This window comes from Panulirus ornatus, chromosome 24, assembly GCF_036320965.1.
Source record: "Panulirus ornatus isolate Po-2019 chromosome 24, ASM3632096v1, whole genome shotgun sequence".
Taxonomy (NCBI): domain Eukaryota; kingdom Metazoa; phylum Arthropoda; class Malacostraca; order Decapoda; family Palinuridae; genus Panulirus; species Panulirus ornatus.
Genome location: NC_092247.1, coordinates 10,211,738 through 10,239,677, shown reverse-complemented (window position 1 = coordinate 10,239,677; position 27,940 = coordinate 10,211,738). Strand labels below are relative to the sequence as shown.

Below are 27,940 nucleotides of genomic sequence, written 5' to 3'. Positions count from 1 at the left end.
GTAAGAACCGGTCTCCTAACCGGAATACTCACGGGAGCAGCCTGGAAAGCCCAAGATCCTGGTAGAGCTCTATATAATGGGAGAGCGGGGCATCGTATGGCACAGTTGGCCGGCAGCGGAGGATCCGTGGGGACTCGCCTACACCAGCAAGAGTGAGTTCAACCCCCTAGTGTTCTGACAGTCTTTAACCAGTTTTAACATTGCACCTTCTGCAGTCACCTGTGCATGATTGACAGGTGACTATCTGTTTGACACTAAGTGGTATAGATGTTGTTAGTTAATACTTTGGTACTCGAAATATTTCGTGCATATGCAAATGGGGCGAAACATTCAGTTTAAGGTCCCGCGTTTGGTGGCACAGTGGACATTCATACTTTCGTTCAAGAGTTGTGAGAAGGTAGGGGTAGGAAGCGTACCCTTCAAACAGGAGCAAGCTGAAGGTGTGAGGAATGACATGAGACTGTCAGATAGTTCCAAAGCTTGGCTGTAGATGGAAAGAAAAAGACAACATAACGATCCGCCCTCGGTTTGCCACCGGATATACGTTATATTTGCGATACAGTGACTTCCCAAGTACTTAAGTACTTTGTGTTCTTGCTAATGGTAGAAACCGCAAGCACCTAGGTCATGGGAGCATAAACTGAAGCAATATAATGGCGAGCGTAGACAGAGCCCACCCATCCATTCTCCCCATGCGGACCTGTGTATGTACCTAACATACATGCCTTGAAGGCAGGTTTGGTGTGGTCTTTACTGCATTATACGACCATCTAGACATACCAAAGCGAACTCTGCACAAGAAATTCTTAGCCCCGTTGTGTCGCATTGAGAAAAGGCTGATAAGGATGATCAGGAGAGCCTATATAAGTAGGGGAACTCACGACCACGAAGGAGATTCATGATTCTGCCCACAGATTACCGTGCTACATATGAAACCTCTAATTACTCTTTCTTTCTTTATCCAACCCGGTTCCAAAAAGAAAGAATCTAACACCACAAATTCATTAAAATATCCCTTATACAGGCGCTAAGTACAATGAAGGGTGGGTCCGATTCTCCCCCCCCCCCTCTCTCTCTCTCTCTCTCTCTCTCTCTCTTCCATAGCTTCTTAACATTTCTTATGGTTTTATGAACGTTTTTTCCAGTGCGCGTGACAGTGGTACTACTAACGGGGCTAGTGGCAGTTTGTTGTGCCCACTGGCAATCAAAGAAGGTGTATACGCTTCCAGCGGCTGGTGGATCCTCGGCAGCAGCAAGAGCAGCAGCCGCAGCAGCGGCACGAGCAAGTGCATCATCAGGGTCAAGAGCATCTGCAGCAGCAGCCGCTCAAGCGGCGGCGTCGAGCAGTTCATCGTCTACCAGTTTCTCCTCATCATCGTCGTTCACCTCCTCAGGGTAGGTATATCCTACACACACATGTACACGACTTAGGTCACGCAAACAACTGCATCTAAGTAACGTCTGCTTCTTTCCCTCCACCGATATGCTTTGGAACTCTTTATCTTTTCGTCTTTCATGTTAACTACGATATGCCTCCTTTCTTTAAAAGACTGGTTCTCCTCCTCCAAAACTCCTGGATAATTTTTCCACTTTTATCCTTACTTCTTCATCTCAGACCATATTTATATTCTACTTAAGGCCTGACCTCTACGTTGACTTTTATCAGTGATCAGAGCCTTTAAGCCACAAGAAAAGAGGTAACTCATTGCAAACAAAATTATACTTTCACATACATACATTCCAGTATGACACATCCAAGAATGAAAAATATACAGCCTGATTCAGTATCACCCATAACCAGGAAGGATGCCCCCAAAATTAGCAGTTATCCTCTTACTACTTGTCAGCTTAGCTCATACGAACCTCTTCTCAAGTCCACTATAACCTACACTGAAACCTTGGGTTAGTCTGCACATGTGCAAACTTAATTATTTTGTCTACTTATGTTTCAAGGCCCTTTGTTACACTGTAACTTTTGATATTTGAAATTCAGTCTGTAGATTCATTTGTTGCACTGTTGTACTGTATTTTTTGCGATATGAAGCTCTGTATATCTTTTTCTTATTCAAAGATTCTTTAACATCAAACCTTTCAGATTTACATAATATGAATATGAGATACTCATATCCCATTCATAGGTATAGAATAAGAATACTGCCAAAAACGGTTTACTACACTGGCCTCAAGTCAGAGAGTGCATGGGCCATGACACATCTAGTATTCTTACCCTTTATGTTTTCATCTTTTTACAGATCTGGTAGCTTTGCTGAGGCTGGTGGTGCTGGATCTGCAGGTGGCTTCGGCTCAGGCGGAGGGGCTGGTAAATTTGGAGCTCAAGGGTCATCGGGAAGCCACGGAGGTACCGGTTTCAAAGGTTCTGGGTTCTCGGGAAGCTCTGGTTTCAGTGGTTCTGGAAGTACTGGTTCCTCAGGAAGCTTTGGAGCTGGCGGCTCCGGAAGTTATGGATCCTCAGGCAGCTTTGGAGCTGGTGGATCAGGAGCTTCTGGCTCCTCAGGAGGCTTCGGAGCTGGTGGATCTGGAAGTGGTGGATCCTCAGGCAGCTTCGGAGCTGGAGGCTCCGGAGCTTCTGGCTCCTCAGGAGGATTTGGAGCTGGTGGCTCTGGAAGTCATGGATCCTCAGGCAGCTTTGGAGCTGGTGGATCAGGAGCTTCTGGCTCCTCAGGAGGCTTCGGAGCTGGTGGATCTGGAAGTGGTGGATCCTCAGGCAGCTTCGGAGCTGGAGGCTCCGGAGCTTCTGGCTCCTCAGGAGGATTCGGAGCTGGTGGCTCTGGAAGTCATGGATCCTCAGGCAGCTTTGGAGCTGGTGGCTCTGGAGCTTCTGGCTCCTCAGGAGGCTTCGGAGCTGGTGGATCTGGAAGTCGAGGATCCTCAGGCAGCTTCGGAGCTGGCGGATCTGGAAGTCGCGGATCCTCAGGCAGCTTTGGAGCTGGTGGATCAGGAGCTTCTGGCTCCTCAGGAGGCTTCGGAGCTGGTGGCTCTGGAAGTTATGGATCCTCAGGCAGCTTTGGAGCTGGCGGCTCTGGAGCTTCTGGTTCCTCGGGTAGCTTCGGAGCTGGCGGATCTGGAAGTCGTGGATCCTCGGGCAGCTTTGGAGCTGGCGGCTCCGGAGCTTCTGGCTCCTCAGGAGGCTTTGGAGCTGGTGGCTCTGGAAGTCATGGATCCTCAGGCAGCTTCGGAGCTGGTGGATCAGGAGCTTCTGGCTCCTCAGGAGGATTCGGAGCTGGTGGCTCTGGAAGTCATGGATCCTCAGGCAGCTTTGGAGCTGGTGGATCAGGAGCTTCTGGCTCCTCAGGAGGATTCGGAGCTGGTGGATCTGGAAGTCATGGATCCTCAGGCAGCTTTGGAGCTGGTGGATCAGGAGCTTCTGGCTCCTCAGGAGGCTTTGGAGCTGGTGGCTCTGGAAGTCATGGATCCTCAGGAGGCTTCGGAGCTGGTGGCTCTGGAAGTCATGGATCCTCAGGCAGCTTTGGAGCTGGTGGATCAGGAGCTTCTGGCTCCTCAGGAGGATTCGGAGCTGGTGGATCTGGAAGTCGCGGATCCTCAGGCAGCTTTGGAGCTGGTGGCTCTGGAAGTTCTGGGTCTTCAGGCAGTTTTGGATCTGGTAGCTCTGGAGGTTATGGATCTTCAGGTACCTTGGGTTCTGGTAGTTCTGGAAGCTTTGGGTTTTCCGGTTCCAGCGGTTCTGGAGGCTTTGGACAATCAGGCAGTTCCGGTTCATCTACATCTGGTGGACCGGGATCAAGTAGCTTTGGTCCCAGCGGTTCTGGAAGCACTGGCACATCAGGAAGCTTTGGATCCGGCCATTCAGGAAGCTTCAGTTCCGGCACCTCTGGAAGTGGAGCATCTTCAGGCGGCTTTGGGTTTGGTGGCTCAGGGGTCTCTGGTTCTGCTGGCAGTCAACATGGCTCTGGATCTGGTGGTGCATTTGTCCAGGATGTCTCTGGTGGCAAGCATAAAGTGACTATTGTCAAAGGTTCCAGACCAGGAGGAGCATTTATTGCAGGTGCTGGCAGCGGCTCTGGTGGAGCAAGTCAAAGCAGCAGTGCATTTGCAGCAACTGCCCAGCATGGGTCTGGGTCTGGTGGATTCTCTGTGCAAGTGTCCTCATCTTCTGGAGGTAAAGTTAACCATATATTAATGCTGACTTCTGATGTAGATGAATTTATAGGAACTAATTTTGATAATTCCTTTGTGGATTACTTGCAATATACCTTTTGATTTATCACCATCAATGAACTGCAATGATTTAAGGATTACGCTTAAATAATTCTCTTCCAATGAAAATATTGCTGTTTATTCTTCATCCATAGGTCACCCAGGCGCTTGTCCTATCAGCAGTAATTGCGCAGGCTCAGTAGGATATGGCAAGAAATGCAGCACCGATAACAACTGTGGCTCATCGGAGAAATGCTGCTTCGACACATGCAGTTCTCCAAACTGGATCTGCAAGCAGGCGACGCACAAGGTCCAGAAATGGTAGAAGGCAACCTGCGTCACTGATAAAGGGTCTGATGAAACATATCCAAGACAGAACTGGCTTTTGGTAATGGCTTAAGGTAGATGTGCACTTCAACAATCTTCCCGTCATAGATCATCACCCATTAGCCTCAAATGATCGAAATGGTGAAGGGCATTTGTTATATAAAGTTGTTGCTTGTACGAAACATTGAGAAAATTACCCAGTCAAAGAAGAGAAGGAAACATTCGAACACACTTGTTACAGTTCCTTTTAACTCTGTAAAGAAACAATAAAGCCTTGAAGTACGAATATACTTTAGTATGTTTACGCATCACCTCTGGGAAGGAAGCAGGTGCTTTGGATATGCTCTTTAAAGCTGTCTTGTGTAAGTAAATTCTCACCTTTACTCAGATTGAAACACTGGTTCTCGCTCACTCACACTGTTCTTCGCAAAACCTCAGTAAAAGTATAATTTCATTTTATGACTCAGTTACCTGCTTTTACTTCTTTAAATTCAATACTTTCATCTATATTTTCTAAACGTGATGATGTGTTTCATTAGCTTCTGTGTTAACATAATGAAGAAATCATTGGTTTATCTTCTGTCTTATAAAAGAAATAATATCTAACATGAGAATCATAACGGAAAGAACGCATTACCAAGATCAAATAACACGCAATGATACTGAACACAAAGTTATACAGTCAGTGCCTAAACCTCTTGACTACGATGGTACCATGCTTGAGCACGACTGTACCATCTCTGAGGATCAGATGAAGAGCGAGGTCATCAGACCCTTGGGTATCACTGTCATGCTCAGACGTTTTAACGTTGTCCTCGAGGAGTTAATACTTTTTTTTCATGAACCTATGAGGACTCTATGAAACTTCCGACACTGCTTCGCCTTCCTCCCGAAAGATGTAGACGCGAGCATTTAGTCGTCGAACAAAGCAAGAATCACCGCTATCACTTCATGAAGTTAATTTCAAATTTGATGGCAAACAGTTTTATATATATATATATATATATATATATATATATATATATATATATATATATATATATATATATATATATATATATATAAAACTATATATATATATATATATATATATATTCTTCTTTAAAGTGTGTGCGACCATGAGATATACAAATGGCAAGACGATGTAGAAGAGTTACTGAGGGTTTTCTTTTTTTCCCCAGCAGCAATAGATTATCTCAGCAATCGACGCAGTATTCACCAGAACGTACATTCTTGCACAATGTAAATCTAAAAGCCAGGCTCATATGTACAGGAAGACCTTGAATGAATAAGTGGAGGTGACTTTCATAAAACCGACTAAAGGCAAGGGGATGCCATGACATGGTCTAACTGCATCTGTATTTACTAAAGTCAGAGGACAACGGTGATCAAGTGAAAAATCTTAAAGATCAGAAGCAGTAACAGCAGCAGGTATTTCTGTCGGTGTGATATTCTGGAGTCCTTGCAACTAACTGTGCTGACAGACAATGACGCAGATTGGCTTTTCGATAGCAGCAGGTCTTACTCGAGCTGTCAGGTAAATGGAAAGACAAGAAATCCACCATGTTACATTTACGACGAAAGTTCTATTTATGTAAACAAAAAGAGAAAGATGAATCATTTCGCTGGTTAAGTGCAGATCAGTTTCAGGTACTCGAGTTATAAATCATATCCGCGTGGGACGACCTTGGCGGTGTCGAAGCCAAGGTGATTATTTATCGAACAATAGATCCAACCAGCCAAGGAAATCAGCTTGTGAAATACTTGCTCTGTGTGTGTGTGTGTGTGTGTGTGTGTGTGTGTGTGTGTGTGTGTGTGTGTGTGTGTGTGTGTGTGTGTGGGACAACTGCAGTGCATCTTTACATCATGGAATCGATACCCTTATATGATTCAGACACGGTAGGAGGGGGAGAGAGAGAGAGAGAGAGAGAGAGAGAGAGAGGACATGAATGAAACATAGAAATGATTACGACAGACAATCAGTAAGGGGAACAGAGATAAGCAAGGCAAGATAATACAATAAGCATGGGAAGATAATACAGAGTAGTGGAATATATGGAGGGTATAGCGTGTAGAGAGGGATACAAAACACAACACAAATCTTATCCCACTGAATCATCACAATGCAACCCACTGAGCATGATGATGTGAAGCCAGAGCACTGTACGACTCTTAAGCACGGAGGTAGACCCTCTGGGTACAACCTAATCCTTAAGGGTCAGATAAAAGGTCACACCAACATACCCAAGCATCGTACCGTCGTGCTCATGGGTCTTGTCGTTACAGTCAGCGGGTCATACCGTCGTACTTGAGAAGTTAACAGCGACGTGTTCACGTGGACTACGGCACACGTGTTAGACCAGACCTCGAACGACAAAAAAAAGAAAACTATAAGTTGGTTCAAATGTTCCTTTGCTCAAGGTTAAACCAACAGCCGTAGTTTAGTTGCAACAGCAAATTTAATGAAAAACAAGAAAACAAAATATATAAATATCTATTAATCATTTCCCCTTCATGCGCCCTAGGATTCGAACCCGGGCCAAATACTTGACAACCGGCGAGCGTTTCCACTTAGCCAAATGTTTTCCACCTCAAACAATGTTCTACGGTCCATGAGATCCTTCGCCACCTCTAGTAACCTAAGTGGTTGAGGGAGACTCAACCGCTCTTAGACTGAGACTTCTCTACCGTCATGGCTGAGTGGCAACGCTCCCCGATTGCCAAGTATTTAATCCCATATATATATATATATATATATATATATATATATATATATATATATATTTTTTTTTTTTTTTTTTTTTTTTTTTTTTTTTTTATACTTTGTCGCTGTCTCCCGCGTTTGCGAGGTAGCGCAAGGAAACAGACGAAAGAAATGGCCCAACCCCCATACACACGTACATACACACGTCCACACACGCAAATATACATACCTACACAGCTTTCCATGGTTTACCCCAGACGCTTCACATGCCTTGATTCAATCCACTGACAGCACGTCAACCCCTGTATACCACATCGCTCCAATTCACTCTATTTCTTGCCCTCCTTTCACCCTCCTGCATGTTCAGGCCCCGATCACACAAAATCTTTTTCACTCCATCTTTCCACCTCCAATTTGGTCTCCCTCTTCTCCTCGTTCCCTCCACCTCCGACACATATATTCTTTTGGTCAATCTTTCCTCACTCATTCTCTCCATGTGCCCGAACCATTTCAAAACACCCTCTTCTGCTCTCTCAACCACGCTCTTTTTATTTCCACACATCTCTCTTACCCTTACGTTACTTACTCGATCAAACCACCTCACACCACACATTGTCCTCAAACATCTCATTTCCAGCACATCCATCCTCCTGCGCACAACTCTATCCATAGCCCACGCCTCGCAACCATACAACATTGTTGGAACCACTATTCCTTCAAACATACCCATTTTTGCTTTCCGAGATAATGTTCTCGACTTCCACACATTTTTCAAGGCTCCCAAAATTTTCGCCCCCTCCCCCACCCTATGATCCACTTCCGCTTCCATGGTTCCATCCGCTGACAGATCCACTCCCAGATATCTAAAACACTTCACTTCCTCCAGTTTTTCTCCATTCAAACTCACCTCCCAATTGACTTGACCCTCAACCCTACTGTACCTAATAACCTTGCTCTTATTCACATTTACTCTTAACTTTCTTCTTCCACACACTTTACCAAACTCAGTCACCAGCTTCTGCAGTTTCTCACATGAATCAGCCACCAGCGCTGTATCATCAGCGAACAACAACTGACTCACTTCCCAAGCTCTCTCATCCCCAACAGACTTCATACTTGCCCCTCTTTCCAGGACTCTTGCATTTACCTCCCTAACAACCCCATCCATAAACAAATTAAACAACCATGGAGACATCACACACCCCTGCCGCAAACCTACATTCACTGAGAACCAATCACTTTCCTCTCTTCCTACACGTACACATGTATATATATATATATATATATATATATATATATATATATATACGTCTGTGGGCACTGGATGTGGATGGGGAGCTGTGGTTTTGGTGCATTGCTCATGACTGCTAAAGACTGAGTGTGAACGAGTGTGGCCTTTTTGATTTTTTCCTGGCGCTACCTCGCTGAAGGCGGGGGATGCTATTTCCTGTGTGGCGGGGTAGCGACAGGAACTGATGAAGGCAAGCATGTATATGTCTGTGTGTGTATATGTGAGTGTATGGGCGTCTATATATATATATATATATATATATATATATATATATATATATATATATATATATATATATATATATATATATATGTGTGTGTGTGTGTGTGTGTGTGTGTGTGTGTGTGCAGGTAATACCATAAGGAAAACGAAAATACGAAGTGTGAAGCGCTTTCGTATAATTACATAGTCAGGACCGAGTATAAATAGAGAAGTAGAATACAGTATACCAGCCGCTACTGGATGGGGCAGGTGAATGTATCTAGAAACAAGTAAATGCTGATAAATCAATCTCTCCGTATTTTCCTCTCTTAGAATCCCACATAACCAACATCACAAAGTCTGTTCCCGAAAGGTGGGAGTGATGGGCGGGTGCCCTGATTATTTTTCTTGTGAGCAGGTGTTTCATATCTACACGGGTTTTACTTTATGCGGCCAAGTGTGGAAATGCAGCTCACACGTGTGGGGTGGCTCGTGTGTCCATCTCTCTATTAACTAAGGTGAAATCAAAGGCCTTTCATGTAATTAATCATCCTAGCATTACATGTCATCAACATTCCCTTTCCGGGCGCCACGATTTTGCCTCTCTCTCTCTCTCTCTCTCTCTCTCTCTCTCTCTCTCTCTCTCTCTCTCTCTCTCTCTCTCTCTCTCTCTCTCTCTGTTCTAGAGATATCACATTGACCGCTGTTCTCGTAAAGTGTCTACATATGTCCCCACTCCCAAGCTGTAACGACGTCTTTCCTCGAACAGCTGAGCTGTGGAAACCTCATTCGTTTTTCACTCTTCCTACAACTTTTCGTCCATTAAGAGCCAGGTCTACCAACACCTGCCGAGCTCTTATCTATTTCCACTTTATTTTTCTTTTGCATTCTTCTTTCACCCGAGATGGCCTTCATTAGGGCATGTTTTACCCGTGACACGTCGCTCACGATAAAAGAAAAATATTACCTGCTAACGTTTCCCATCTCAGCAAGTTAGCGTCAGGAATGGATGACTGGATATTTGAGGGAAAATCCTTACTTGTTCCTTTTTAGAAAATCATAACACAGTAGGAGATATTCAGCCTCTTGATCTCGGCCTTACTTGCCACCTCTGCTACACACGAGAGATATGTGGGTCGTACTCTGATGTCCCGATCTCCAAGGATAAAATGACCAGAATAATGTGCGGGAAATGTAGTTATATTCGCACATGGCATTACCCTCCACTGTGTAATCAGCCAACGAAATTAACCTCTCTTTGAGTGTGGATTCATCGCTAGCTACACAGTGATATGTCCCTCGAATTACCTCTAAATCATCATCAGCTGCGGGTGATCCTACTCAGCGTGAAGCGGACGTTAGCAACACACACACACACACACACACACACACACACACACACGACATACAGTTTTCTAAATGAAACTGACACCGTCGACGGTGGATGGTTCTACGAAATCACTGAAGAAAGGCAAAAAGAAGTCATGGCAAGCAAGCAAGCAAGAACCAACAAAGCTTCAGGCTCTGGTTAACTACCCCACCATCACCACCCCATCTCTCAACCACGGGATAGGACGGGTTTCTACTCGTCCCATCTGTTCGGGAAAACCAAAAAAAAAAAAAAAAAAAACTTATAGACAACCACCCCAGCCTTCAGGAAGCATACCTTCCACGACGGTAAGAACAATGATCACGAGTAACAGTCTAATTATGGAGTGATTAACACTGTATTATTCTTTAACTGCCATTCCATAAGCCTGACTGTTTTATCTCATTGCAGACTTTGTCCAATTCCATTCCTTTTTCTTATCTCATTCTTTACCATATTTGATTTATATATTTCATCTTTTGTTACACTTTATTCATTGAGTCTTGTCCTGTCATTTGTTTATCTTATTCAATCTTTTCACCGTCTGTTCTTATCGTCTACCTGTCTTATTTTGTACTTTTACTGATCTATACTGTCTTTGACTTTCTCATCTTATTCTTTCACTTCATTGTCGTGTCCTTTCCCTGTCATATTCTATCCTTTTACTGCCTTATGCTACCCTTTACTGTGATACAATCTTTTACTGTCTCACTGTTTCACTGCATCCTTTTTGTGTTCACTTCTGTTACTCATTTGATCCCTTTACTTTCATACTCTTTGATTTCACTTGATTTGAACTTTAATGAGTATTTTCCAATCAAGCAAATCATATTCCTTTATATTACTCTATAATGATTCAAAAAATGAGATCTTGGTGAACGAAAATTATCTATCACACACTGTTCTGTGTATGTGTGTGCGTGTGTGTGTGTGTGTGTGTGTGTGGTGAGCGCTACGCGGTAACCCTGCCTTTTGGGAATATCTCATCGTAGGTACTCTCATAAAGTATGCTGCACCTACAGATGCTGATGCGTCATGCAGACAGACACCATCCAGCGACCTCTACCGTCGCTTAGAGTCTCCTTGAATTCTGACGAGTCAAAATTAGCCCGAGTAAATTACTGCAGGGTTTACCCCGTGTCAGCAGCTCCCCCGTGCCATCATACTTTCAAACTGAAATGACATCCTTGAAATCGGCGTTTCCTAGACACGAAGTGATGGAGGCGATATTATCGGAGGGAGAGATTTGATTGCCTGTGGGGAATTCAAAGTGCTATTTTCTTACCCACACTGTATAATCTAACCTCATTTACCGGCATATGCAGTGACTAAGGATTTTACAACGCCTTCCTGTGTGTCTGTATGTTGCTAATCTCAGGTAATCCTCCATTCTCTCTTTGTTTTCTTGGGAGTTTGGTGTTCTCGGTTGTTGTCTACAAAAAAGCGCTGCTGACATGTGTATCATTACTCGCTTGTACAGTACGAGGAGGGAGATCTACGCTCGTGTAGCGCCATCTCTTGAACATTCTCCTCTGTCGTACATGTGAAACTTCTATAGACTGTTAGCATTCGGAGCTTCGTCATCTGTGCAACAGAACAGATAGTATTACGTCTTACTCTGTCTTACTTAGGCACTCATCCACTTGCCCTCTTAACATTTTCCATCATTTTCCCGACGACAATCCTCTCTTATAAATCGGCACATTTGTTCTCTTCCACTCACTTGGCACTAAATCCTCTTACGATGAATTTTCTTAACCTTTCAAGTAGACTGTCATTTGTCTCTTGTTTATTTCCTGAACACACATGGAGAGGCTTCACGAAGTTCCTGCACTTTATATGGGTCAAGAGTCTTTAGTGGCGTACTTATTTCTTATCTAATGATCTCATTGCTGTTCAAGTCCTACTCCCCATTCCGTCTCACCAGTCTTGAGGTCACAGCGTCCACTGTGAGTACAATCTTTTTTTAACCTATTTACTTTAATAACTCTTCATTCTGAGTCCCTGTCTGACCAGCTGCTCTCTAACTGACAGTTTGATACTGATATGGGCTTTATCATTATACAAAGAATGGCTTCCGCAGACAAAAAAATACAGCAAATTCAACGGTGTTCTTTATAGATCTCCAAATACTGATTTCTCAGCCATGTGTTTTCCTCACATAATTTTCTATTTATAGAAAGCCACAAAATACGAAGGGATGGGCATATGTTACGACATGTGAAACATGATTATAATACATCATCCAATGAAACAAGAAAATACTCAAAAACCATAAAAACATAGTCATCTATAGTGCACATAAAGCCATAGAAGATAACACATCCAGGAAGAGGGAAGGATTCTCTGTAGACTTGCCAGTAAAGTTTCTATGCAAAGGATAACCCATCGACCATCCACATCTGATATCCTCTTAGAATACAAAACTCCAAAATCCAGATCTTAGACGCGTTAATCCATACATCATCGGGGTTTCAAACAGAACGGAACCACACAAGACCAGAGCCTATAGAAAATATCGAGATTCGTCATTTCGACATTGAGAGTGAAGCCCCAGGCTATGATGATGACGTGTCTGGAAGCTACCCCAACCAACGCAATATTCAGAGAACTAAGTGGAAAGCCCCGTTGGCTCTCGAGACATTCAACCCACACGGGGTATATATAAGGTCGGCGGGGCCGTCACCGCCACAGTTCACTGTCCACTGTTCTCAGACTGGGACACGCCCAGGAGACACTTACACTTTTGTTAGCCTTCATAAGTAAGTTCTGCGATATGATGGTATATAAAGTACAGGATATCGCATTTGTACAATATCTATAATATGACTGTTGTGTGAAGATTGAAAGTGTCATTCTATAGATATTTAGTCACTGAGCACGAGAGCGATTCGACCTTTAAAGATGAAGGTATAAGACCCTTAGATCTAAGAGATGAACCATAAATCTGATCTTAAAGTTGTAGTCAAACACCAGGTCATTATACACGATGGTCATATCGTCATGTTGAAGGAACGTAGTATCTTGCTCACTGGTACTACTGCCGTGCTCAGGGTCATAAACTAGCATTATATCTTACACATATTGCATGAGAGGCTATCATTATTATGAGCGGCTATCATTACTACATAAGTAAGGTACCACAACGTACCAAACAAAGGTGCCGTCAATATGAGTAACATAACTGTGAAAGCCTCAGCAGTTTATTATTCACTGCCTCAGGAAATTATCCTTGTCAGGTTTTCACTCCTCTCGCCATGGTCAGTTTCTCACCACCTCTGACTGACGGTTTCTCTCCCACAGTGCGCTGTACTCCCGTTGTCCTCCTGGCCCTGGTGGGCTTGTGTAATGCCTGGCCCCACAAGACTGGCTACCAGGTTCCTGCCATCCAACATGGCACGGCGTCCTTCCAGTCAAGCTCCTCTTCTTCAAGTTCCTCCTCCTCCTCCAGCCATGACTCCTCCTCATCCAGCTTCGCCTCGTCTGGGTCAGGAGTCTCCTTCAACTCCTCCGCCTCCAGTGGTTCTTCTTCTTCTTCAGACAGTTCCTCTTCATCCTCGTTCTCTGGGTAAGTTCGACATCACTGTTTTCATACAGAGTTTGCCTTATGCTAAGATGGTGATTTCTGCTTCATGCGTCTATGAAACTAGAGAGAACAATAACCACAGACATGGCGCTATGTTGTGTTGCAGCTGATTCCATTTAGTCGCCAATATTTCATTATCATTATAATTCAAACGTTGACAAAGTTTGATGTAATAACTCAGGTTATAAGATATTCTACTGAATTTATGAGTATGATAATCACAGGCCATTAATGCCGTCTGTTGCATTCACATATGCATGGCTAACAGCGATTTTCAATCATTCGTATTCAGTTATGCAAACCACTTTCCAAAACACGAGGCAGTGGAATAAGATAAGTATTTAACATAGACAACACAACAGCCTCTAAAAGAATCATACACCACACATTTCTATGTGCTTCATTGGTCTGTTATTAAAAGTAGTATAAGAGGTTAGTCTAACTTACAGAGAGGAAGTGAGGGATACACATCTTGTTCCACAACACAACAGCCTCTAAAAGAATCATACACCACACATTTCTATGTGCTTCATTGGTCTGTTATTAAAAGTAGTATAAGAGGTTAGTCTAACTTACAGAGAGGAAGTGAGGGATACACATCTTGTTCCACAAGGGGCGATGTACAACACATGACTGTGATATCTCTTTTCCCCAGATCCTTCTCTGGCAGTGCCGCAAGTCACGGCGTAGACTTTCTTGGTGCTGCTGAAGGTTTCTTGTCAGGAGTTTCTGGTGCTCAGGGATCTACCACAGGAGTCGGGTCGAGCAGTCATGGCTCCTCTTCTGGTGCTCAGGGATCTACCACAGGAGTCGGGTCTGGCAGTCACGGATCCTCTTCTGGTGCTCAGGGACCTACCGTAGATCTCGGGTCCGGCAGTCATGGCTCCACCACAGGTTCTACTGCAGGAGCTTCTTCAGGCAGCGATAGCATTGGCAGCCAAGGATCTGGGGCTTCCACCTTCACTGGTCAAGTCTACTCTTCCGACAGTCACGGAACCGGCGGTGCCTCCGAGTCCTCCACCCACGGTGCCTCTGGTACTCAAGGATCAGGTACTGGCTTTGGGTCCTCCACCCACGGCGCCTCTGGTACTCAAGGATCAGGTACTGGCTTTGGGTCCTCCACCCACGGCGCCTCTGGTAGTACTCAAGGATCAGGTGCTGGCTTTGGATCCTCCACCCACGGTGCCTCTGGTAGTACTCAAGGATCAGGTGCTGGCTTTGGATCCTCCACCCACGGTGCCTCTGGTACTCAAGGATCAGGTACTGGCTTTGGATCCTCCACCCACGGTGCCTCTGGTACTCAAGGATCAGGTGCTGGCTTTGGATCCTCCACCCACGGTGCCTCTGGTACTCAAGGATCAGGTGCTGGCTTTGGATCCTCCACCCACGGTGCCTCTGGTACTCAAGGATCAGGTACTGGCTTTGGATCCTCCACCCACGGTGCCTCTGGTACTCAAGGATCAGGTGCTGGCTTTGGGTCCTCCACCCACGGTGCCTCTGGTAGTACTCAAGGATCAGGTACTGGCTTTGGGTCCTCCACCCACGGTGCCTCTGGTAGTACTCAAGGATCAGGTACTGGCTTTGGATCCTCCACCCACGACGCCTCTGGTACTCAAGGATCAGGTACTGGCTTTGGATCCTCCACCCACGGTGCCTCTGGTAGTACTCAAGGATCAGGTGCTGGCTTTGGATCCTCCACCCACGGTGCCTCTGGTACTCAAGGATCAGGTACTGGCTTTGGGCCCTCCACCCACGGTGCCTCTGGTAGTACTCAAGGATCAGGTGCTGGCTTTGGATCCTCCACCCACGGTGCCTCTGGTACTCAAGGATCAGGTACTGGCTTTGGATCCTCCACCCACGGTGCCTCTGGTAGTACTCAAGGATCAGGCGCTGGCTTTGGGTCCTCCTCCCAAGGAGTCTCTGGTACTCAAGGATCAGGCGCTGGCTTTGGGTCCTCCTCCCAAGGAGTCTCTGGTACTCAAGGATCAGGTGCTGGCTTTGGGTCCTCCACCTACGGTGCCTCTGGTAGTACTCAAGGATCAGGCGCTGGCTTTGGGTCCTCCTCCCAAGGAGTCTCTGGTACTCAAGGATCAGGTGCTGGCTTTGGGTCCTCCACCCAAGGAGTCTCTGGTAGTACTCAAGGATCAGGTGCTGGCTTTGGATCCTCCACCCACGGTGCCTCTGGTACTCAAGGATCAGGTGCTGGCTTTGGATCCTCCACCCACGGTGCCTCTGGTACTCAAGGATCAGGTACTGGCTTTGGGTCCTCCACCCACGGCGCCTCTGGTAGTACTCAAGGATCAGGTGCTGGCTTTGGATCCTCCACCCACGGTGCCTCTGGTACTCAAGGATCAGGTGCTGGCTTTGGATCCTCCACCTACGGTGCCTCTGGTAGTACTCAAGGATCAGGTGCTGGCTTTGGGTCCTCCACCCACGGTGCCTCTGGTAGTACTCAAGGATCAGGTACTGGCTTTGGGTCCTCCACCCACGGTGCCTCTGGTACTCAAGGATCAGGTGCTGGCTTTGGATCCTCCATCCACGGTGCCTCCGATACCCAGGGATCCTCTACCCAAGGTTTTTCCGTCGCTCAAGAATCTGTCTCTGGATTTTCTACGTCTAGCGGTCAGGGGTTTTCTGTGGACGGACAGGGCGCCCTAAGTGGTTCATCCTTGGGCACCATCGGCCAGAGTTACATCCCTCCGCTCGCCGGTCAAGGACCCAGTGTTTCCACCTCCGGCGTCCGCGAGTTCGTCATCAAAGTCACCAGCAGTGGTACAGGTGAGTAACATGTACAGGCTGTTTCTTGGCCGGGAAATTCTTTCATTATCATCCATCTGTCTAGTGAATAATGATCGCGACGGAAACCCGCCTGCCTGCTGCCAACGAATGGTTGAGCTCAGGCAGTAGTAATACCAGCCGTTTCTAAGTCTTTTCCTTCTAATAGGCCGGACTTCTTTTTTTCATAATTTTGTCATTATTTGTGATAGGTTTACCTAATTTTCTTCTTCTGAATATCATGTAACAAGTCCCTCTCCTAACAGCTTCTGCCCACAGCTACTTTGCAGGGGGGAAGCATCCATGTGTTCGAAGTTATCGTCGATATCCCGTTATATCTCAGTGCATATCAGTGAAAATAACACTATCATTAAATGACTTTTCGTTCCTCACGTTAAGGAACTTCCAGTTTATTTCATGATCCTAAATTTCATACGAGAGGTAGATTTTCCCATCTTGACAAAAAAGGTTTTGGTAATTTATGAAAAATTTCCTGAAGATATTGGTGAAACTGCATGTTCACCTATCTTTTCAATGTCGTAGGAAGCTACAAAGATGAGCATGAGTGGGAAGCATGAAATCATCCCCTCCTATATTATCACTGTCTAAAAACAGCAATAGAAGAGGAAGCCAAGTGAGGAGTATTTCCTCATCTCCTCATACGGCTGTCTCCCTAAGAAGGGAAAGGCGAGCAGGTACATATGTATTTTCACTGGGAGTAAAGTGTACACATGTCTCATTCCAGTTCATGCTGGCTCCTGCCCGCTACCAAACCAATGCTCCCCCTCGAAGTCCAGGAAGATCCCGAAGAAGTGTACTAGCGACGCCTCCTGCAGTATCTCCGAGAAGTGTTGCTTGGACTCCTGCTACACAGCACACCTGGTCTGTGTGGCATCTCTCCAACAGAAACTGAGCTGGTGATGAGCTCTTTGTTGTGCTCAACTTTGTTTTGCTCTTGATATATAGGAAAATATTTTTCATTGCGCCAATTACTGTGGAAAACACTTTGGAAGGCGTCTACTGATGTTTGTTTGTGTGTTATCATTAAAGAAAAAGAATATATAACGTTCTTTTATTACCGGAAACCTCAAGATGCAGAACAAATCATGACAAAATTAATGTGTAAAGTAAATGCATAATGTTTTCAAGGTACTTTCTTGACATATTCAAACAAAACAAATATATTATCTAATTCAACCTACAAACACACACACACACACACACACACACACACACACACACACACACACACACACACAAACACATCATCCCTACACCAACGCTCCCATCATCCTCACATTGCTGATCTTACGAACTGAAAGAATATATTACTTACAAGAAGTTGTAGTAAACAAGAAACAGCAATGCTTTATTACTCCCCTTTCATAGATCACTTCTACTTTAGTACTTCGAGTTTTGACAACTGTTACCATTACTCAGGTATAATTCGGGGGAAAAAATATGAGTTTACTTCATTACTTTCAGTTGGAACGTCTTGTTACTTGTTAGTAATGGAAGGACATGTGGTTCCCCTGTTTATATTCTCTAGTTCCGTGAAGAAGCTGGGACGTATCAACATGACAACCATCTTCTCAACAGCAAGTAATGAGGTGGACAAAAAGAAAAAAAGGAAATGAAGTGAATGTACATTTCCTATAGAAACGTACTTGAGTCAAAGTAAAAGTAGTTATAATTCGAAGTCTTAAGTAGAAGTAATTCCGGAAACAACATAGGTAAGCACAGTAGAAAAGAAGTGCTGCTTCTATAGTTGCCACCATAGTCCATCTTGATAAATGATAATGTCATTACCAGCCACAACTCCTTTTCACTCAAACTTCTCAAGATGAAAGATGTGAATATCAGGCCCGCAGCCAGCAGTGTGAGTGGAGGAGGGTTCTACTCCCAGTAAGGTGGGACCTAGTTATGTGGCTGGGGTTTCTGAAGGTGGCCTCCCTTCCCCCACTGCGTGATCCAGAGGCAACGCCCCGTTGGCGATCCTAGGAAACAAAAACCTACTTAACGTCTAGGAATCCAGGAATGATAATAAGCAGGAAGAGTTACGGTTATCTGATACGGTACTATTCACGACTCTTAAACATCAGCATCATGTTTATTACGAAATATCAGAATCATTTTAAGGAGACGGTAATTTCTCGCAAACAGTAACACTCTGGCCTCAGAAATTTCATATAAACGGAAAAATAAACAGCCAACCGCTTCATCAAATACTTCGCTATCGGTACGGAATTCCATTAGCTCAGCAGCGGGGGCTCGCTCAAACATCCCTCGCCTTGGCTACAAGCCTGAAACATACACATTTTTTTCTCTCATTCTGCAAATGGCCTCCTCCTTAACCACCTTAACAGATCTCAATTTATCATACCACTGAGCCCCCTAGTCACCTGCAACTCGCCATCCATTACAGAAAAATTATATATTGATAAGAAATATTCTCTCTTTGGCTCTCGGCGTGAACTTCTCCAAGTTTGTCGCAATCGCTAGGGGTTTAGGTGGGCTAGAGGAGAGATAAGGTGCGGCAGATCGACGCCGCAGTCTCGGGAACCCCGGCTATTTTGAGCCATTCGTGTTCATGTGGTCTTTGGAAACAGCTATGACTGCTGGAGGAAAACCCGTGCAGATCACTCCTACAACCTCACGACTTCCCAGTCTTCCCCATGTTGCATCAAGACCGGTACAGAGGAACAGAGGGAGACAGAGGTAAAGAGCGTTATATTACACACTATCAAACAAAACGCAACCCAACTTGATTATTGAATAAAAAAAAGTCCAGAGTTATTCAGCTAAGTTATTCGTCTTTAATTCTGAACGTGATGATTAATTTCTTTTTTGTGTGTGTGTGTACGTACGTTACTACAAAGGAATTTAAATGCAGTAGAAAGATTTCAACGAAAATCGAGGTTTATAGCGAAAGTCTCACGCCAATTTAGCCTAAATGTCAAGTTTTGACTTTGAGAGGGAAACAATATCCATACATGCGTATATATATATATATATATATATATATATATATATATATATATATATATATATATATATATATATATATATGATCAGGTCAAATGACAGATCGTCATGCGTCGGGTTCGAACTATCGTGGACATAAGGTCGTGCTCAAAGGTCGTAACTTCGTACTCAAGGGTTGTAGGGACGTGCTCAAGGCTAACATTACCAATATCATTTCCAAGGAGCAGGGAACTCACTGAACGGCACCACTGTATCATGGAGTCATAAATTCAAACGGGTATTTACGTTTATCAGTATCAAAGGCTCTGGAGATGTAAAGGATTTTAATCAAAAAGACAAACAATACTTTGGGTTTCTCACTCAGTGAAACTACATGCAACGTAACGCTGTAGCCACAAACCACAGGATAAAATTGAACCAACTTTCAAAAATGAAAAAACCTTGATGAATCACAGATAAAAAAAAATCTACCCTCGGTTAAAGTTAAGCGTCGAATGGCAATGAACGGAGTAGGAGAGTGTAAGAGCAAAATATAAAATGTATTTCTTTCCCATCACTAGTATCAGATTTTCTCATATATATATATATATATATATATATATATATATATATATATATATATATATATATATATATATATATATGCTAAAAAGGGATAGGCGTGTAGGTATAAAGTGATATAAGGGCATTATACTACACTTAGAAGAGAAGTGTATATTTCATTCTATGTCAGAGCCACCTAGAACTCTTAATCACTAACATATGTATGATATCTAAGTTGTAATAAAAGTAAAACCTCAGAGTATCCTATGCTTCTTCAAACGTAACAAAACTGCTCTATCTTGACATGCCACTGACTACTGTGGATGACACACCACTAGATTCGTGATAGTAAAGCGAGAATATGACTGGAAATATCACGAAGATATCTTATCTCTTACTTTTCTCTTCAAATGTCATAAATAATGCGTAAAAATATGTTAATGACATCATATACGATTTCGTAAGAGCATAAGTTTCAGTATATTTACGTCGACGTAAGAGGGCTTCCCTGCCAACTCTGTCGTATGTGGGTGTCTTGGGGCTGTATTGCGTTCTCCTCTCTCGAAAAATTTATCTTCTATGACGTATCTGTAATCAACGTCATGAGATTGCGAGTACCGACCGTCATTAACGTCTCCCCAGCCACACCCGTCCCACGGAAGGAACGGGTTTGTGCCGTTGTAAATGATTTCGAAGAAGCAAAGCAAAAAAAAAAAAAGATATGTGGACGAACGCAAGACTTTTTTATATTTCATGGCCGTCCCTACTGACTACCATCTTCCACGAATATCATAAGGACCAAAATAACTGTGATGACAGTTTACACTTGATTCTTTTTTCTGTTGTACCTACTCATCTGACTATTCATTATTCTATCTATCTGTCTACCTATCTATTCATCTATCTATCTATCCATGTATATTTAACTATCTTTCGCCATGTCTCACGAAAAATTTTGAGCAGTTGACCACCAGAAGTAGAGCAAATGCAAAACAGCTACATACTCTCTCTCTCTCTCTCTCTCTCTCTCTCTCTCTCTCTCTCTCTCTCTCTCTCTCTCTCTCTCTCTCTCTCTCTCTCTCTCTCTCCCTCTCTCTCTCTCTCTCTCTTTCTCTCTCTCTCTCCACAATACTCTCTGCTCCCATGCATGATGTAATTTAAGAGATGATTGAAAACCCAGGCATTAGAAGGCGATGGAAGAGAGGAAATACTGATGAGCATCTTTGGAAACTGAGCAAGATGGCAGCGTCAAGCGTCTGAGTGTAGGCTGGTGTTTTATGATATATTGCGTCGTACATGAAAAGATAAACGTATAACAGGGGCAGCAGTGGGGACGGATATGTTGTTAGTACGGTTTACTATCTGGCGTTAAAAACCCATGGACAATAAAGATATTCCTTCCATGAATCTTCAAAAGCAATGTGGCCAAGCATCGTTTGAGAGATACAAGAGAGTGATGAATATAACAAAATAAAAGTAAATGGACAAAAGAAATTTGAAAGAAAGGTACTGTGAAAGAGGCCAATAAACATCCAAGCCTGCTACATATATTCAGTTAGGTCCTGGATGGACGAGTCAATGAAGCTATAATTTGTATAGATGGATAGTGATATCAATGCTAGATTTAAAACGTCTTTACTGTTGAAGACCTACTCTTCCCAGAACTGACAGAGGTAAATGCGACAATGGAAAGCACTGAATTCATTATATATCATATTTTCTCTATATAATGTTCACAGCAATTTACCTGCAGGCTTAATGTGCCAGAGGAAGAGGTAAGAGGGGTAATAGTCCTCTGGATTATCATCTTGTCTCCGTCAGCATAGATCTGAAATCTGTTTTCCAGCAAATAACCTATCACAGACCTCCTGGTCCTCTTTATTCTCCTATGGGTATATGTAGACCCACAAAGGAACTAGACTCGTGTAAGGTACAAGACCATACCTGTGTCTCACTATATGTACTCGAGTGTTATAAGACCCTTAGCAGGCCACTGAAGGTGTTCTTTAGAAGAAGAATCAAGCAAGCGAGGGAACACTATCAAAGGAATGAAAAGGACAAAGATTACGCTTATAGGGGCGTTTCATCAAACACTTGTGCCGCCTTCAGTGCAGCATCGCAACGGGGTAAAATAATGTTTGGAATATATATATATATATATATATATATATATATATATATATATATATATATATATATATATATATATATATATATATATATATATTGGATTACGTGTTAATAGACAGGCGCGCGAAAGAGAGACTTTTGGATGTTAATGTGCTGAGAGGTGCAACTGGAGGGATGTCTGATCATTATCTTGTGGAGGCTAAGGTGAAGATTTATATGGGTCTACAGAAAAGAAGAGCGAATGTTGGGGTGAAGAGGGTGGTGAGAGTAAGTGAGCTTGGGAAGGAGACTTGTGTGAGGAAGTACCAGGAGAGACTGAGTACAGAATGGAAAAAGGTGAGAACAATGGAAGTAAGGGGAGTGGGGGAGGAATGGGATGTATTTAGGGAATCAGTGATGGATTGCGCAAAAGATGCTTGTGGCATGAGAAGAGTGGGAGGTGGGTTGATTAAAAAAGGGTAGTGAGTGGTGGGATGAAGAAGTAAGAGTATTAGTGAAAGAGAAGAGAGAGGCATTTGGATGATTTTTGCAGGGAAAAAATGAAATTGAGTGGGAGACGTATAAAAGAAAGAGACAGGAGGTCAAGAGAAAGGTGCAAGAGGTGAAAAAAAAAGGGCAAATGAGAGTTGGGGTGAGAGAGTATCATTAAATTTTAGGGAGAATAAAAAGATGTTCTGGAAGGAGGTAAATAAAGTGCGTAAGACAAGGGAGCAAATGGGAACTTCAGTGAAGGGCGCAAATGGGGAGGTGATAACAAGTAGTGATGATGTGAGAAGGAGATGGAGTGAGTATTTTGAAGGTTTGTTGAATGTGTTTGATGATAGAGTGGCAGATATAGGGTGTTTTGGTTGAGGTGGTGTGCAAAGTGAGAGGGTTAGGGAAAAAGATTTGGTAAACAGAGAAGAGGTAGTAAAAGCTTTGCGGAAGATGAAAGCCGGCAAGGCAGCAGGTTTGGATGGTATTGCAGTGGAATTTATTAAAAAAGGGGGTGACTGTATTGTTGACTGGTTGGTAAGGTTATTTAATGTATGTATGACTCATGGTGAGGTGCCTGAGGATTGGCGGAATGCGTGCATAGTGCCATTGTACAAAGGCAAAGGGGATAAGAGTGAGTGCTCAAATTACAGAGGCATAAGTTTGTTGAGTATTCCTGGCAAATCATATGGGAAGGTATTGATTGAGAGGGTGAAGGCATGTACAGAGCATCAGATTGGGGAAGAGCAGTGTGGTTTCAGAAGTGGTAGAGGATGTGTGGATCAGGTGTTTGCTTTGAAGAATGTATGTGAGAAATACTTAGAAAAGCAAATGGATTTGTATGTAGCATTTATGGATCTGGAGAAGGCATATGATAGAGTTGATAGAGATGCTCTGTGGAAGGTATTAAGAATATATGGTGTGGGAGGCAAGTTGTCAGAAGCAGTGAAAAGTTTTTATCGAGGATGTAAGGCATGTGTACGTGTAGGAAGAGAGGAAAGTGATTGGTTCTCAGTGAATGTAGGTTTGCGGCAGGGGTGTGTGATGTCTCCATGGTTGTTTAATTTGTTTATGGATGGGGTTGTTAGGGAGGTGAATGCAAGAGTTTTGGAAAGAGGGGCAAGTATGAAGTCTGTTGGGGGATGAGAGAGCTTGGGAAGTGAGTCAGTTGTTGTTCGCTGATGATACAGCGCTTGTGGCTGATTCATGTGAGAAACTGCAGAAGCTGGTGACTGAGTTTGGTAAAGTGTGTGAAAGAAGAAAGTTAAGAGTAAATGTGAATAAGAGCAAGGTTATTAGGTACAGTAGGGTTGAGGGTCAAGTCAATTGGGAGGTGAGTTTGAATGGAGAAAAACTGGAGGAAGTGAAGTGTTTTAGATATCTGGGAGTGGATCTGGCAGCGGATGGAAACATGGAAGCGGAAGTGGATCATAGGGTGGGGGAGGGGGCGAAAATTCTGGGAGCCTTGAAGAATGTGTGGAAGTCGAGAACATTATCTCGGAAAGCAAAAATGGGTATGTTTGAAGGAATAGTGGTTCCAACAATGTTGTATGGTTGCGAGGCGTGGACTATGGATAGAGTTGTGCGCAGGAGGATGGATGTGCTGGAAATGAGATGTTTGAGGACAATGTGTGGTGCGAGGTGGTTTGATCGAGTGAGTAACGTAAGGGTAAGAGAGATGTGTGGAAATAAAAAGAGCGTGGTTGAGAGAGCAGAAGAGGGTGTTTTGAAATGGTTTGGTCACATGGAGAGAATGAGTGAGGAAAGATTGACCAAGAGGATATATGTGTCGGAGGTGGAGGGAACGAGGAGAAGAGGGAGACCAAATTGGAGGTGGAAAGATGGAGTGAAAAAGATTTTGTGTGATCGGGGCCTGAACATGCAGGAGGGTGAAAGGAGGGCAAGGAATAGAGTGAATTGGAGCGATGTGGTATACCGGGGTTGACGTGCTGTCAGTGGATTGAATCAAGGCATGTGAAGCGTCTGGGGTAAACCATGGAAAGCTGTGTAGGTATGTATATTTGCGTGTGTGGACGTATGTATATACATGTATATGGGGGTGGGCTGGGCCATTTCTTTCGTCTGTTTCCTTGCGCTACCTCGCAAACGCGGGAGACAGCGACAAAGCAAAAAAAAAAAAAAAAAAAAAAAAAAAAAAATATATATATATATATATATATATATATATATATATATATATATATATATATATATATATATATATAAATATATATATATATATATATATATATATATATATATATATATATATATATATATATATATATATATATATATATATATTCATTTTTTTATTCAATCAGAAACTAAAGAAGAAAACAACAGATGGCGACTTGGTTTTGTCTCAGAAAGTTATGTTCTGCCTGACTAACACATGGAGACCTGCCACATGTAAACAAGACAGTGAATATATGCTCATCTCTCCAACTGGGAAACTTACACAAATCTTAATGATCATCTGATTCAAACTTCTCAAGCTACGACTATGGTTTAGTTGAAGGTTAGTGTGTTACACCGAAGACGGAGGGACAATGATTACGGACAGTCATCCTTAAGCATCCACCGTATAAATGACTTCTTCGGGAACAGTCCTTCTATATCCTACGGTTCAGAAGGTGTAAAATGGAATATCACTGAGGCAATTAATCTCAAGAAGGTGTCTATCGTTTTCAGTGCTCGTCAGTGTTACATAAATAACCTTAAGTGTTACGTGTTCTCTACACAGTGAAAGAAATCTCGCTGAATACCGTGCAGTGTGCTCCACTACAGACCTGTCAGAAACAAACGGAATGCTCTGTCATGCAAAAATGCATTCCGTTTGTTGGCTTGGCCTTTGACCTGATCTTTGAGAGTCAAGTTAAAGGGCATATCATCATAACCAAGGCTCGTACAATCGTGTTAAGATGTCATAATTAAAGTACTAAAAGAAAAGTCTCTGGATAACTCTCTTTACTCGATACACCCCTTACCTTACCGTGTACTCATAAGCCTACCTACAAGTGATACTACAAAATCTTTGTAGCCATCGAGATCTCCCTAGGATCTACCTTGAGACATCAACATTTGCCCACGTGCGGTGGCGCTTCTGAAGATTACTCCACCATATGCAATATTCAGGGAAGTGTGTGGAAAGCCCCTGTGACTTCCAAAGCATCCAGTTGAGGGTGTGTTTGGTGAAGGTTAATGGAGAGATCAGGGTCAAAGTTCGTCGACGACTGTTCTCGTATTAGCCCACTCCTGGGAAATGCTTCTTGACTCTATAACGTTCCTGGGTACTATACAAATATCTGTGACAAACCTCTGCTTTCAGTATGACCTAAAGATTTACATCTTCTGGATTAGTCCTTATAGGTAGAGATATTTGTAACAGTCTTCTGTAATGGTAAACAAGGGTGGCTTTAATTTTGCTTCTCTTTCATAACGGTCATTCCACAACAACAATTATGGTGAAAAGCAAATTGCGCCATGACAGAGTGAATGTCATCCCTGTAAGGCGCTTTGCGGGCGATGTCCTCCAGACAGTGAGGTGCCCGTGCTTCGTCTGACAGCTCAAGAGGATGGCATTCAAAGTTTCATCTTTTCTCAAGGGCATACATCTTCCGTACATTCCACCGTCTTCTCGACCTCCATCTCCTTGTCCACTCAAAGCTCGTTCTCCAGTAATGTTTGCCACTACCTTTTGCATCACACAATTAAAACAGATTACGCAGTATGGCACTGCAGTGCCAAAAAAGGATAACAGTGCTTTCCTAAATGGTTGTTTTATGCCAGATCCTTCCCTGATTTAAAAAAAATATATACAAATGGCAAGTTAGTCTTATACACCTCTGTGTTGGCCTCTTCATATATTTCAACCTTTCACTTGAAATTGTCTTCATATAGATTGTGACATGATTTCTTTATAAGCACTATCATACTTTCTTTTTCGTGTGTCTCACGTAGCTGGTAGTTGGAATGGGTTACTGGTTGCACCTAATACCACAAATCTGAATCGGTAAGTGACAAGAAGTCCTTGTAACAGAGACGCCATGTAAACTCTGCCACACTTTGTAAGACCAACTCGATGAAAGACTGCACTAATTGTTACAGTATAGGCAAATTCACCAGCCCTAATTTCAATGAAATATCTCCAAGATTTTCAGGCAGGGAAGATTCTATCACACAATAGTAATTCAGAGACAGGTGTCACCTTCTCTCCACATTGCAGTTAAACATTGCGTTATGGGGCCACTGTACTTTCTTTCGTAACAGCATGACGTGAAAGGTGGTGGCAAACATCACTAAAGGAAGCATCTATTATCCTTTCAATTACTTTTTGTTGATTGGATTTAGATCAGAGGACAGAATTGTACTTGGGAGTACATGAAAGGACAGATAACAGGAGACTTGATGGTCCATCACGAGGTTATCTATTGTGGTGGCCTAAAAACAATGTTGAAAACGGGATAGCAAAACTTCCCAAGCCACCTATCTTTCCGGTTCAACTGCCGGCAGGAAAACTGAAACAAACAAATGCCATTCAGTATGGTGGAAGTATAAACTTTTTCCTTTAACTTTAGAATTTTGGTCAAGCATTTCTGCTGACCTAATGCTATTGCATGATTATCTGATGGCAAGGAACAATCTGCCTTTCAAAGCAGTCTTACCCAGGACAGGTGATATCAAAAATTTCACAGGAATATGGCTGGTAGGATATAATACATTTATGTACAGGTTAGTGGAATCAATGTAAATTGTATCGAGGTCCTAGAGTTTGTACACAGGTTCGTTTGTCTCATTTATCATCGCAGTTCCTTCTGTTGGGATATTTCAGTGCACTTCTTAGAAACAACTGGGGTCTGAAATTCCCCTGGATTTTCTTATCGGTCATTTGGAACGTGACTATAGATTAAGTGGCAACCTGAACTTTTCAGTGGCCTAGAAATCTTTTTAATGGTGAGACCAATGATATTTTTGCAGTCGTCTATGTGTACCACTAAACCTGTACCATCTACTTAGTCCTTATATAACAACTTATCAGCCAAGGGAACATTAGCTATCTTTGATCAACAGCTTAACATCCGAAGATCTAATGCCTTTGTACATATTTCCTGTTTTCTTAACTTCTTGAAAACAGCACACTTAACAAATAACTCTTACGATTCCCCTACCCCGTATCTCCCTCAAACCGTATCTGTCACTGACGTATTTCAGAATGGTACTCATAGCTTTAGCCACAACTTCTTGCAGTAAACATTATCTTTCAGCTGGCTCAGTTATTAGCAGTTTACTGTTATTTATAGTCTTTTTGCAATAGGTCACATTATTTTTCAATATTATCTTTATTATCGCTACTATCAATACTTATATACATGACAT

The 27,940-nt window shown here is 43.2% G+C and overlaps 1 protein-coding gene and 1 long non-coding RNA gene across 2 annotated transcripts in view; one reads left to right on the top strand and one right to left on the bottom strand.

Moving 5' to 3' along the window:
• The window catches only part of LOC139757099 (uncharacterized), a 60,444-nt gene that overhangs the window by 15,800 nt on the left and 16,704 nt on the right, over positions 1 to 27,940 (bottom strand). The window lies entirely within an intron of this gene.
• Positions 26 to 17,494, top strand: LOC139756963 (uncharacterized). Its single transcript, XM_071676908.1, has 8 exons — positions 26 to 152; positions 1,146 to 1,395; positions 2,253 to 4,138; positions 4,332 to 4,499; positions 12,738 to 12,830; positions 13,372 to 13,636; positions 14,310 to 16,432; positions 17,175 to 17,494. Exons 1-8 carry the CDS (start codon positions 77 to 79, stop codon positions 17,348 to 17,350), a joined length of 5,037 nt encoding a protein of 1,678 aa, XP_071533009.1. The 5' UTR covers positions 26 to 76; the 3' UTR covers positions 17,351 to 17,494.

Coding starts and splice junctions, on each gene's coding strand:
- LOC139756963 (XM_071676908.1), top strand. CDS start 77: ATGGGAGAGCGGGGCATCGTATGGCACAGTTGGCCGGCAGCGGAGGAT. Junction 13,637..14,309: donor TCTTCATCCTCGTTCTCTGG/GTAAGTTCGACA, acceptor TCTTTTCCCCAG/ATCCTTCTCTGGCAGTGCCG. Junction 16,433..17,174: donor AGTCACCAGCAGTGGTACAG/GTGAGTAACATG, acceptor GTCTCATTCCAG/TTCATGCTGGCTCCTGCCCG.